Source organism: Mercenaria mercenaria, chromosome 5 (assembly GCF_021730395.1).
Source record: "Mercenaria mercenaria strain notata chromosome 5, MADL_Memer_1, whole genome shotgun sequence".
Taxonomy (NCBI): Eukaryota; Metazoa; Mollusca; class Bivalvia; order Venerida; family Veneridae; genus Mercenaria; species Mercenaria mercenaria.
In genome coordinates this window covers 83,343,649-83,356,400 of record NC_069365.1, presented here as the reverse complement: position 1 = coordinate 83,356,400, position 12,752 = coordinate 83,343,649, and the positions used below count along the sequence as shown (strand labels likewise).

The window sequence follows — 12,752 nt, the reverse complement described above, 5'->3', positions numbered from 1 at the left end:
ACTTTAATCGAAATTAAAGAAAAGACTACAATATATCTAACTTGTTCTTAAAGAATTTAAAATCGTCATTTTCAGGACTTGTTAAATAAACTTGTACAATATTCCAAACTTGTACGACTAAAACATTATTTTGAATGACTAAATTGACTGACTGCGAGTAAGCATAATCGGACCATCGGACATTTACATCAAAAGAGCCAGTGAAAAATGCTGCTGGCCATGTCAACAAGTTCTAAATTTAGGTTGTAAGCAGCATATCCTAAAGTGATTAACCTTAATATGAAATTTTCCATCACAGCATCAAATGTAAAAACAGATTGTTTGTTAGAAATAGCGCCGTAAAAGGTGAAAAACAAACTGAAAATTAATGCAAAGAGTATTAACCATAACAGATTAATTAATGTACTTTGGGCCCATTCTACATATGTAAGAAGGAAAACATACCACCATTTCTTCGCTTTTATAATTTGTTTTAGACAGAGGTGATCAAGTAGGAATGACCTTTGTGAATAATTACAAAATAAATCGTGTGTAATTATCAATGTTATCAAAACAGGCATATAGTAAGCCATTGCAATGAAGACTAAATTGAATACAAATAACAAGTAAATGTCTGAAATGTTTTCAAGAAAAGTGCAGTTTATTAATGTGACAGTCAGGTTGACCTTATGGTCGTTATTTTCCGTCGGATTAACCATTTTCACTCTTTTGTCGTTTTGCCGATTGACCGTGTCTGTAGCTTTGTTCCCTTGCTTGTAATGGCCCTTTGTATTCTTTTCCTTCTCAGGAGTAAAAGCTTTTGCTAAAATAAAAGAACGAGATATCATATCTGGTTAACATACCTGCATGTATTTGAGCAGTTTTGTTTTTAAATATTTATGTATACGTCTATAAACTGCTTGCAATACTTTTTCGCAAACACAGAAATATTAATGATTTGTGAACTCGGAAAACGAAACTGTCGCAATTGTATGTTTTGTATTGCTCCTTCTTCTTCTGAATAAGTATACTTGTAAGTAAAAAGTGACATTGTACTCTTCCTACATAATGCAATAATATATACTTACATATAGCAGCGGGCACATTATTTGGATCCGGAAATGTTTCTTCTCTACTGGTTTGTGTTTCTGTTGTTACCGCCTTGGTTTTCTTCTTCGCGGATGCTTTTCGAAGCTTGGCTGATAGAGATTTAAAATCAAGCAGAGCGACGATAGTCAAATTCTTCTGAAACGATGAAGCTTCTCTAAGTTTTGTTTTTCGTCGACAAACTGGACATGGGAATTCCGTAGGTCGTTTTCCGTCTTTCTGTATGATATCCTTTATGTAAGAAGACAGACATTTTTCGCATGTAGTATGCTGGCAAGGTAGTATTCTAGGGTCCTCGAATATGTTCGTACATATTGGGCAGTCAAGTATACAGGCTTTAGTTCCCTGGCCAGACATACTGCTTCTCCTCTATAGATAGAAGGAATAGATACGTCGTATTTATAAAAACAGTGAAGACTATGAAAATATCCATGTTAGAATTTAATTATCAAGCCAGTTTAGAATTTGTCATATACGACTAATTAGGAACAAAAGATATGGAACGAAAATTTAAATACAAATCACCTTTTATATATTACATACATGCGACAGCTGTTAGTAAAATAGATATTCCTCCATTATGGCATGTCGGAGGCAAACTGTTGTATGCTGTGACCTTGAACTTTGACCTTATAATCCTTCATCTAATGACCATAAAAATTCTCAAACTAGTTCCTAAACCTTTTAGTCGCAATATCATTGTGACTTTGACCTAGTGACTTAATATAATAGCTCAGTAAGTGATCGAAAACCGTTTTCAATCGCGAGATATTTGTGATTTAGTCCATTGCCATTTTAGCTCCAAAGACAATAGAGGTTATCAATGATGCTACGAAGTTTGATCGCCGTTTTCCCCCAGCTATTTATCGGAACGCATATAAGTTTCAATACCACTATCACCTTTGCCTTTGTCCTACTGCTTCCCCACCCACACCCTACCTACACACACACACACCAACAAAAAAAATATTAGCGGTCATCTTCTGAACAAAAGAAACCAACTGGTGAAATTTTAGTTTTATGCCAAAGCATTCACCAGTTGCTGATCGGAAACGGCTTTCAGCTCCGCTTGACATTTGGCCTATTGTTCTTTAAAACAGCAAGCCTCATCTACTGACCACAGGTAATCGTCTTATGAAGTTGACCATTTTCGGCCCAAACGTTTGGCAACCGTTTACAGTATCAAGGTCACCGAGACCTTTGCTTTGACCTACAGAACAATAGAAAGTCATCATTTGACCACACGCGATCATTTTATGAAGTTTGACTGCACAAATTGACCGTTCTGTCAAGTCTCTGATTAGAAACCAAATTGTCAACCGATAGACTGACGTCATGAGCAAAGCAATATATCCCCTCGTCTTCGAGGATAGGGAGCATAAACACATGTATTAAAAATGAAACAATATGTAGTTTAAATGAATATTTATTTAATACATGTTTCATGATTTTTTGAAATAACAATCTGTTTAAACTAAATACAGTTACGGAGATATTTAAGATTTAATGCAAATAAAATATACTGAACATTGCAACCCTTGACACGTCATGCATGCAGCCAAACTTAATTTATATTAGAAACTAGAAATTGTGTCCATATAACACGGATGCCCCCACATTCTGTGCCATCCTCTATATAGCAAAAACTATCAAAGGGCCATAACTGCACTAAAATATTCACAGAAAAAATCAGTCCTTTATGGTCATCTGCACATCAAGCTTGTTCATCTGTGAAAGTTTGAAGCAAATCAGGCTAATAGTGTGGAAAGAATTGGACACACAAAATTTTTCTCTATATTCCATATAACAAAAACTATCAAAGGGCCATAACTGAAGTAAAGATAGTTACAGAAACAAATTCCTTTCTTTATGGTCAACTACACATCAAGCTTGTTCATCTGTGAAAGTTTGAATCAAATCAGGCTAATAGCGTGGGAGGAGTTGGACACACAAAACTTTTCTCTACATTCTATATAGCAAAAACTATTAAAATGCCATAACTGTGGTAAAAATAGTCACAGAAAATATCCTTCCTTTACGGTCATTTACATATCAAGGTTGTTCATCTGTGAAAGTTTGAAGCAAATCAGGCTAGTTGGACACACAAGATTTCGAGACGTACGGACGTACGTACGGACGGAGAGCAGCAACGCTATATGCCCCAAAAATACATGTGTGGGGGCATAAAAAGAGTTACAATTATGTAGAACTTGGAAAGAGCCCTCATCTTCGTCATGAAAAGAGTTAAAGCTACTTGAGACTAATGGATTAGTGATATCTATACATATATATATATATGCGAAACGCCCACGAACCATTTTGCATGCTTAAGGTTAAGGACATGGTATGCTCATGTTCTTATTTAAAACAGTAGTCATAACGGCTATCCTGCCAAGGTGTGATCTCAAAACAACTTTGCACAATTTGAAGAATACCACAACACGACTACGTTTCGCGTGCAAGAAATGCATTTGATTCATAATTGAATTTCAACATAACTTGGCAAAAATGATCTCCATACAAACCAATTTATCGCGTACAAGAACCATCCCAACAGCCTACTCGTCAAGGTTACGGTGCAGCAGAACTTTGAAAAGTCAAAATTGCAGTCTGTTTTGACAAATGACTACCACAAAGCCTCTTTTTCTTAGATGAGATGCAAGGAACAAAATTTAGTGCGGTCCATGATCGACACGGGCAAGCTTTGGACAAGTCCTCAGACTAGACAACGTTAAATTTATATTTTTACCTGTCTATAAATTCCAGTTTTAATAGCACGGGCATGCGACGATAGTCTATAACATGTAATGACTTTTCTGAAGTATTCATTCTCAATAATATCAATATTTATTTCATATTTTATATTTGAATTGATTCTTAAAAGAAGATAAATATACCTTTCCAAACATATGCACTGCCTCTCAAATCGACATTTTAACAGTGCATTAATTAAAATCATTCAATCATAGATACCCGAAATTGTTTCGCACATTGATTATCAAATCTCTAAGCTTGTGAATGAAGTTAAACATATACTTAAATAACGAAAGCATTTCTTAAATTTATATCTTTGAAACAGGTCGTTAATTTAATCACTACTGATTCTGGATCAAAGCAAGTGATATTTATTCTACTTAGATATATTCACAGCGATACCAACAGTAGCACATTAGATTTCTTATCCGGAGTTACCTATCAATCGTCACGTACGTCATTCGCTCCGTTTGATAACCGAACTCCATATTAAATTTTGTTGCATGGTCTTTCTATAAGGATTATAATATCAACATTTGTAAATACATGTACTCATAATACCAGAAAAAACATTATTCCTCTGTCTAGAACAATATTCTCCACTGGTTTGATGCCGAATGTGGTTATGAAAATACATAATAATGCACTAGTAAAATACTTATAATAATAATCGGTTAAAATTGGGTAGGGCTTTTTTATGTAGTCACTTAGAAAATTAATAATCTGACAATGTATCTCATCAATAGATAAATGTTTACGTTTACAATTTGTATAGAGTTCACCCAGCTGGATCCGTAAGTGACAAAATTATGATTAAATTCCTGATACGAAACTATTGAATCGTTTTTCCAAAGGGCATTGCTAAGTGTCCACTTACAAGAAACAGCCAACACAAACATATCCAAACAGGAGATAAGAACTACAAGAAGTATGGAGTACTGCAAATGACAAATAAAGAGAATCTGATATTGTCTGACCTCAGCCACATTGCAATGGGATAACACAAGTTCTCTACTTTGTTTGTAAGAACTAAATAACCATAAACAAAAGAACAGTACTGACATGTATGGCGCCATGTATGTGAATCCTAGTACAGTTACGCTTAAAATAAGCACAAGAAAAAAAGCTAAAAGGGAGTATTTGTTTAAATCTTTCCATGCCAACGTGTATAATGGAATGAGAATAAAATAAACAAGTAAATAGTCCGTAAATTCCAACTCAGTACTTCGTCCTTGGTTTAAATCAGTCTTCGCATTGGTCTTCTGTTTATTTCGTTTTTTCTTGGTGTTGCTGGAATTTTTATCTTTATTCTTCGCACTTCTTGCTAGTGCTCGTTTTCTATTTCTTTTGGGTGTCTTTCGATTTTCACTTTTAGCATCATCACCAGATAACGCTGGTGTAGGAAAATCAGGATCGTCTTTTAAATCTGTATTAAATAATCATTAATAATTCATGAATTTTCATCAGACAACGCAAGTGTAAGAACTCAGGAATTGTCTTTCAAATCTCTATCAAATAATCATTAATAATTCATTTGATAAAATATTGTTGTATGAAATGAATCAGTAAAACTATTACATGTAATTAAAACACGTCAACCTTATCCATTAGACCACCGCTCCCCCAGTACTTGAGTACTTGATTACACATACCTGTAACATCATGACCATCATCTGTTTGTGTGCTCATTGTTTGTGCCTCGCATGTAGAACCATCTGCAGGCGAATCTTCTTCTTGCATCAGGAGGATATGCTTAGAATCGAGTAAGCCTGTCTTTGTCAAATCTCTCTCAAAGGAAGATGCATCATTACAATTATTCCTCAGTTTTGTTTTGTGTCGACATATGGGGCATGGGAAAGAACCCTTCTTTAACGGTTTAGCCTTAGTTAAATCTTTAATGTACGACGATAGACATTTTTCACAGAAAGAATGCTGACATGGCAGAATTCGAGGATCGTTGTACTCTTCCATGCAGATTGGACAGTTTAATATGGATTCTATTTCCTCAATGTCCATGACGAATGTTGGCTTAAATAAAGTAGAAAACGTGCCTTTTACCAAGTTGAACGTTGTATGTCTTTTCATATCGAGTGTCCTTATTTGCACAAATTGCAGTAGAATGTATATATTTGACATTGAGAAACAATAAAAGAAGTAAACACCGACATAAGATATCAAGTTAAAGGCAATGTAAAATATAAATAGTGTAAAAGGTCACTTTAAGTTACAAAATACGGACTTTTAAAGGACTTCACTCCCCTACCCAGCTGAGAACAAGTCGCTTTAAAAGCTCACATTGCATATACAAATATATTCACTTTCTATATGCACAATATTACGGTAAATAACTTACAATTGAAGTTATGTGTTACTTGACTTACATATGATTAATATTTAATCAAATTTTGTGCAAAAGAAATCTTTGAAAAAAATAACAGTTTTATCTCTTGAAAAAGAAATTAAAAATGAGTTCTTTACTATAAGGCTTTAATGAAAGACTTAGAATGGCATCAGGTTTTAAAACCAAAATACATTTGGTTTTCACAAAGTAATATCTCTATCACAACGGGATTTTACTGCTAAACGCTAAAATTTATAATAGTGACATACAAAAAAAAAATGAATGAAAGATCAACTAACCTTTATTCCGGTAATCTAGACTAAATCACAAATGACATGCAACAAATCTAGACCTTGAATCGAAATTCAAATTGGAAACGAAACTTGGTTTTCCGAAAACAAACTAACTGCGTAATACAATCAATATTTACAACTGAACTGTAAACACATATTACAATTAATCAAGAAGTATATTTAGAATTTGAATTATTAACCTATTCTTTGATGGAATACAAATGGAGTTTATACATTTCCATTTAAAGTTTCGAACAGCGAGTGACCAAAACATTTAAAACAAAATGTAATTTAATTATCAAGCATAGAAACGACATAGAATCCTGTCTTCTTTGGCCCATGCGAACCACATTATTGGAAAAGTTTCTTTAAATTAAACTCCCTTCATTTAGTTATTTGAAAAAAAGTACAAAATGGCAGATACTTAAAAATATTGAAGATAGAGTTGTGGTCTTCCTCTCATTGTCAGAGAAACAAAAGGGAGAAAAATTGAAAACATTGCCAAGATAAAATTTGGGTTCTTTTATAATTGTTACCTATCAAAATAGCAAGTATTATTAAATTCCCAGAGGAGAATTTCAAGAAACAATGTATCGTCAAAACAAAAATTGCTACAGACTGACACAAACTGACCAGACCGACGAACGCCATTTATACATTCCCCTTAGAATTGCATTCGAAGCGATAAAACAAAGTTATTATTGTTAATTGACATGGTTGCAAGAAGAGAAACACAAACTTCACAAAGAAGTACACATATTATCCGGTTTGCTATCCCTAGAACCATTTGGCTTTTTTAAAAATCAAACTGTTGTTGTAGTGTTTATTTTATGTCTCGAATACATAAACATGGAATCCAGATGACGAATTTTCACAATTACTTTCTCAGGAAACAATATCAGAATAACATATTTCATAAAGTTATGACTTTTTTCTCAAAGTAAAGTACATTAAAGGGAGGTAATTAGATTTTTTCTGCGAATGTAAATTGTTTAACACAATTATTCTCTTTTACTTGGCGGCAGTTTATTCAAGATTTTTGAATTCCCATCAAGTCTGTGAATACATATTATTTTTTAATTCTAGTTTTTGTGATGACCTCCTTTTTACAAGCATTCTAGTCTACAGCACTAATATGAACAATTTATATTCATAATTATATAGTTTGATTTTTAATGTTTGAGAGGTAAATTGAGAAACTCGTCTGCCGATTAGGGAAACCTGCATATTTTGCTTAGCATTATTTTATTAGATCTATTACATGTTATTACTGCTCAGAACGAAGTAGATGTTGTGCGGTGACCTGTCACACAGACTGCCGGGGGTTCAGTACTCCGACGACTCTTTTCAGTCCCTTTAAAATTTTAATAATATTACTATCACTATTTCTTATTATAAGCCTAACATATTTCTTTAAAACAACACTGTGCATTTGACGTGTAGCTTTTACAGAACTATAGGGGAGAAGATGGCACTAAACAACAGTTGACTGACAAAATACATTTTGATAATGTACGTTTCAATCATATTTAATTATGAAAGACATACTTTACATCAAAAATATTCCTTCCTAAACTGTCTGTTATATGCCAAGTGCTTAGCATGATGGTCACTGTAATACCAGAGCCGCACAGGAAAACAGGCCATTTCTTTTGGGCAAATAAACCTTTACACGTGGCAAGTGCTGAGCCATATATCGGTTTAAGGAACTCTGGATATTCCCATATATTCCTGTGACACTCTACAAACGACGTAATTCAGAATTTGCACAGATGTTACTTAATCAAGTTCTTAAAGATGTTTCTTAAAACAAAAACACAAATAACTGGACCATTTTATATAAACTTCTGCATTTGGATGTAACTCCGAAGTAGTCCTTAAGAAGTACTCCTTAGAACTGACTTTCCTTAGCCAATTTATACCCCGTATATGGCGGAATCTTGTTTCAGTAAACCGTTCTCCGCTAGACACGGTAACAAGGAAAAACTGTTTTGTAATGTTCAAGTAAATTTCGTTTCGATGCAAAAAAAAACAACAACAACTGATAATGCTTCATCAGCGATATCTGTAATTCCGCCAGCTGTGTCTGTGGATTCAGAGGCCGCAGTTACAATGACAACAAAAAGTTTTTCTAGGTAACGTATGCATATTGGAAAAAAATCAATACGCTGCATACTTCAATATTATGCTTTTTTCCCCGTAAGAATATATAAATTCACATGAGGTTTTGTTATACTTGTAAATGAAAATTCGTAGAATATGATAGCGACCCTGTTGGATATCGAATCCACATTCACAAATTCGCAATAGAGCGGATGAGATTTATTGCAAATTATTTAAACTGTTTTATAGTTTATGAAAAATGCTGCACTTTCCGATGAATGCTCGACATTCTGATTTATGTATGTATTGAAGAAATAAGATTTTGTCTTCATGTAATATTTTGCTGCATTTTAAGCATTTATTTTGTTATCTACAACATTTTTATCGACGGTAGATTTCTCTATATGTATTTTGAAGTCTTTACTGCTACATTTAAAGGGGCTTGTAGCTAGATTTATGACTTATATTTGTGTCTTGGAAAAGAAAGTACTTGCTTTTGTTAGTAATTTTGAATAAAAAGTAGACACAAATTGATTAAGTGCATCTTATGTAGGCTTTGAAATATGTAAAAAAAAAAAAGCTCCACATGTGTTAGCCGCGCTGACAAGAAATAGAAGAGAGATGTTTAACTTAATGTCGTTCCCGTCAAACTCGTTAAGTTAACTAATAATTGAATTTTAAAGTACTTTATACACATTGCTGTTTCAATCAAAGGTTGATATTGCAAGGTACATCTACAGCCAAACCTTCTTAATAATTTTACTTTGTGTTTGTAACTGTAAGGTAACAAATTTGTTTCTTGTAAGTAATTCGTTGTTCTTTGGGAACTTTAATTAGTAGATTGGTGAAATATTTACTTTTTATTCTTTTATTTGTTTTGGATTTGAGAAAATGTTATCCATATTGCTAGGACACAAAAATGTACTAAAGAATAGAAGTGCACCAGACATTTGAAATAGGAAATTAGTAAAAACATTATCACTTTTTGTTAACATGGCACAAAGATATATCTTAATTGACTGTTATTTATTTTTGCATTCAACGAACTGTTTTTTGGGTTTTTTTTTGGGAGGAGAGGTGAAAAGAAAACAGCAAAATTGTATTACTTTTGTTAACATTTCCTAAATAATAAGCAAAATTACCTACTCAGTTTTATTACCTGCATATTATTTTTGCCTTTAATTAACTGATAAATGTTTTCGTTGTTGTTCTTTGTGGGGGATGAAAAAGGAAGGATTAAATATTATTCCAAATTTTTTATTTATATTAGTCTGAAAAGAAAAACTGTTTATTTATCCTCGCCAAAATCTAGATATGTTGGTGAAAGACGAAAAAACTTATTTGTTTAATAAATTTGGTGAAACTGATACAGACGTCCTTCCCATTGCTTCTGAATGGAAATTTCTAGAGAAAGTCTGGACACAAATTAATAATGCGGTAAGTGCAAACTCTTTAAGGAGAGGTCTTATTAATAAAAGCTGTTTTTGTACATTCTCATGAAATGCTAATGAAAACCTACATTTATATTAAAATTGCAAAACTTTTGACAGATAATCTAATTGGCTAGATATGACCGTTCTTTAAAAATACTTCACTTTATTTATGGATCTTTCTGATCATAATTGGATAGAAAAAACCTTCATGCTGCTAAACAAATTTCTTGACTAGAAAATCAGTTTTTTTGTTCTGTCTGTAATTTAAAAAAAGTTATATAAATTCTTTTCCGTATAAAAGTAGTCCTTGAAATCAGTCAATGTGAGACGAACATTCAGAAACATTTATAACTTGTATTAATTGTTTCTTTTTAAATGTCAATGGTTATTAAAAATTTAAGCGGCTTTAAATCTTTCTGTGATCTGAATTTTAATTATTTCAGTGTTTTAATTGAATATGTTCCGTCCACATAAGTATTTTGTCTTTTTTCTTTAATATTTGATTTTCAATATATTTTCTATTGTTAGCTTCCACCTGCTAGATATGAAAACCACTTTATCTATTCGTTGTCAATTTTGGGATATAATCATTTTGATACTGTTGATATAATACTTATAGCTAATTTATATCAATATGGTCAAATATACTCCTCAAATAAAATTAAGACAGCGATTAATTCAAAGTTTATAACGGAAAAGAATAAATAACACAGATGTTTATGTATTTATAAAACTATCTTTACGGGACTTTATTTTAAAATCGTTGATTACTACACTGAACTTACTAGGAATTTAATAGAAATGGTAAAAAGAAGAGCATTCAACTGGAGACATAACTTTTCCACATATGACAGAGTATCAGATATACAGAACGCCTCGGTAGCCTAGTGGTAGAGCGTCCGCTTCGAGTGCGGGAGGTCGTGGGTTCGATCCCCGGCCGCGTCATACCATAGACGTAAAAATGGTACTAGTAGCTTCCTCGCTTGGCGCTCAGCATTAAGAGGATAGTGCTAGGACTGGTCAGCCCGGTGTCAGTATAATGTGACTGGATGGGGTATCATGCCACGTGTCTACGGCGTGATATTCCAGTGAAGCAGCACTATAAAGTTGGGCATTGTGCTCACTGCTACAAGTAGACACCGTCGTTTATACGACTGAAAAAAATTGTTGAAAAAGACGTTAAACCCGAAAACACACACACACACTCTCTCTTGGTTTACGAATTTTGGAGAACAGAAGAACTGGTGCACAGTTAATAATGCTTTACAAAATTGTCCATTCGCTATAGTAGCTATTTCTGTCAAAATATATCTATTGATCCGTGAAATTCTATAAATTATTCTGTCCCCAATTTGTTTTACTTTTTTAATACCTTATCAGTTTTCAAAATGGGGGAAACAGCCATTTTAAGTTTGAACCTCGTCCGTTAGGTGAGTGCAAAAGTCTGTTGAAAGAAGTTACAATAACTCTTAGTTGTGGTGGCGCCAAAAAGTAGAATTTATGTACGTCTTCTTTTAAAGTCTTGTATAATTAAAAAGCATTTTTATCCTTTTATTTTGTCAACTTAATTGACAATTTATGGCCACGAAAATCTCCTTAAATATCAAATTAAACATACACTGCTTGGGGGTATAGCGGATGTTTGGGTGTAGAGGATAGGTTGATAATATTTGCATTTAGACTTAAATTATTGTTTAAATTTTCATCTCATTTTACTTGCATGTAGTCAGACATTCCGATGTACATATAAAATGTTTTCTCGTTGTGTTACTTTTTACATGTCATTGTATGAAAATCAAAGTCTGTTCCACTGATCTGTCTAGCAATTCAGTTGATATGCAGTATAAACGCGCGGAAGAGTCTATCAAAATCAAAGCTATCCTCTACTGACTAAATCAGTGTGTATGTAAAAAGGTATGAAGAGTATTTTACAGAAATTCAAAAAGCTGAATGGTTTTGAAAAGAGTATACCTTGTTGTTCCGATTTATAGAAAAAAATAACCCTGGGAAAATTGTCTAGATGTGGATTTTATAAGTAATAACTGGAAAATGACCAAAGCTATTCTGTGCACACTAAATCTATGCGTATACATGTAAACAAAGGCAAAGAGAGGAAAAACACGTATGTTTTTATTAAAAGCTGAATAATTTGAAAATAATGGACAGTCTTCTTCTGATGTAAAGAAAACACTACTAAACTTATTATCTCCGAATTTGCATGCAGAAAATGTTTGTTAGCTATCTGCTTTACCCTAAACACTTTACTAACAATGAAATTATACACATACAAATACACAAGTTCTTGAAATATGACCTGCAGGATCCCGTAGAGTTGCTAGATAATCCTGTTATAAAGAACTATAGAAGAGAACAGTTCATGATTCTATTAACAAACACTGGGCAAATGAAATTAAGAAAAATAGTGTTAACTCAAAAACTCTAGAAAATCTGAATGTCGACATTGTGAAACCAAAACAACTACATCCGTTGCTTCAAATGAAGCCAACTTCTTCTCGTGATGCAAACAGACTTGTTGTAAAGCTAAAGTTTATGTGTGGAATGTACACCCTCCAATCTGTAAGAGCCACGTTTATTCAAAATGAAACAGATCAAACATGTAAACTGTGCAACCTAGAAGATGAAACTATGGAACACTTTTTCCTGCGCTGTGAAACACTTTCTCCTATGCGAGACCCCATTCTATTGGACATAGTACATGAACTGAAAGTGATAAATTTTACA

The 12,752-nt window shown here is 33.2% G+C and overlaps 1 protein-coding gene across 4 annotated transcripts; it reads right to left on the bottom strand.

Moving 5' to 3' along the window:
- LOC123557788 (E3 ubiquitin-protein ligase Midline-1-like) lies at positions 1-6,617 on the bottom strand. Of its 4 annotated transcripts, XM_053544152.1 has the most exons (5): positions 6,481-6,599; positions 5,493-5,868; positions 5,066-5,266; positions 1,068-1,455; positions 2-802 (listed from the first exon to the last, which is right to left on the bottom strand). In XM_053544152.1, the coding sequence occupies exons 2-4, from the start codon at positions 5,854-5,856 to the stop codon at positions 1,424-1,426; spliced, it is 597 nt and encodes a 198-aa protein (XP_053400127.1). In that variant the 5' UTR covers positions 5,857-5,868; positions 6,481-6,599; the 3' UTR covers positions 2-802; positions 1,068-1,423. The 4 variants fall into 4 exon arrangements, with proteins under 4 accessions (XP_053400125.1, XP_053400126.1, XP_053400127.1 ...); XM_053544150.1 differs by having other exon boundaries at positions 1-802; positions 1,068-5,266; XM_053544151.1 differs by lacking the exons at positions 5,066-5,266; positions 5,493-5,868 and having other exon boundaries at positions 1-802; positions 6,481-6,617.
- Between the last annotated feature and the right edge of the window lie 6,135 nt (positions 6,618-12,752).

Excerpts from the sequence above, each read along its gene's own strand:
- LOC123557788 (XM_045349475.2), bottom strand. The coding sequence starts at position 5,856 with ATGGACATTGAGGAAATAGAATCCATATTAAACTGTCCAATCTGCATG. Across the intron at positions 5,267-5,492 it reads TGATGGTCATGATGTTACAG|ATTTAAAAGACGATCCTGAT; the intron begins GTATGTGTAATC and ends TATTTAATACAG.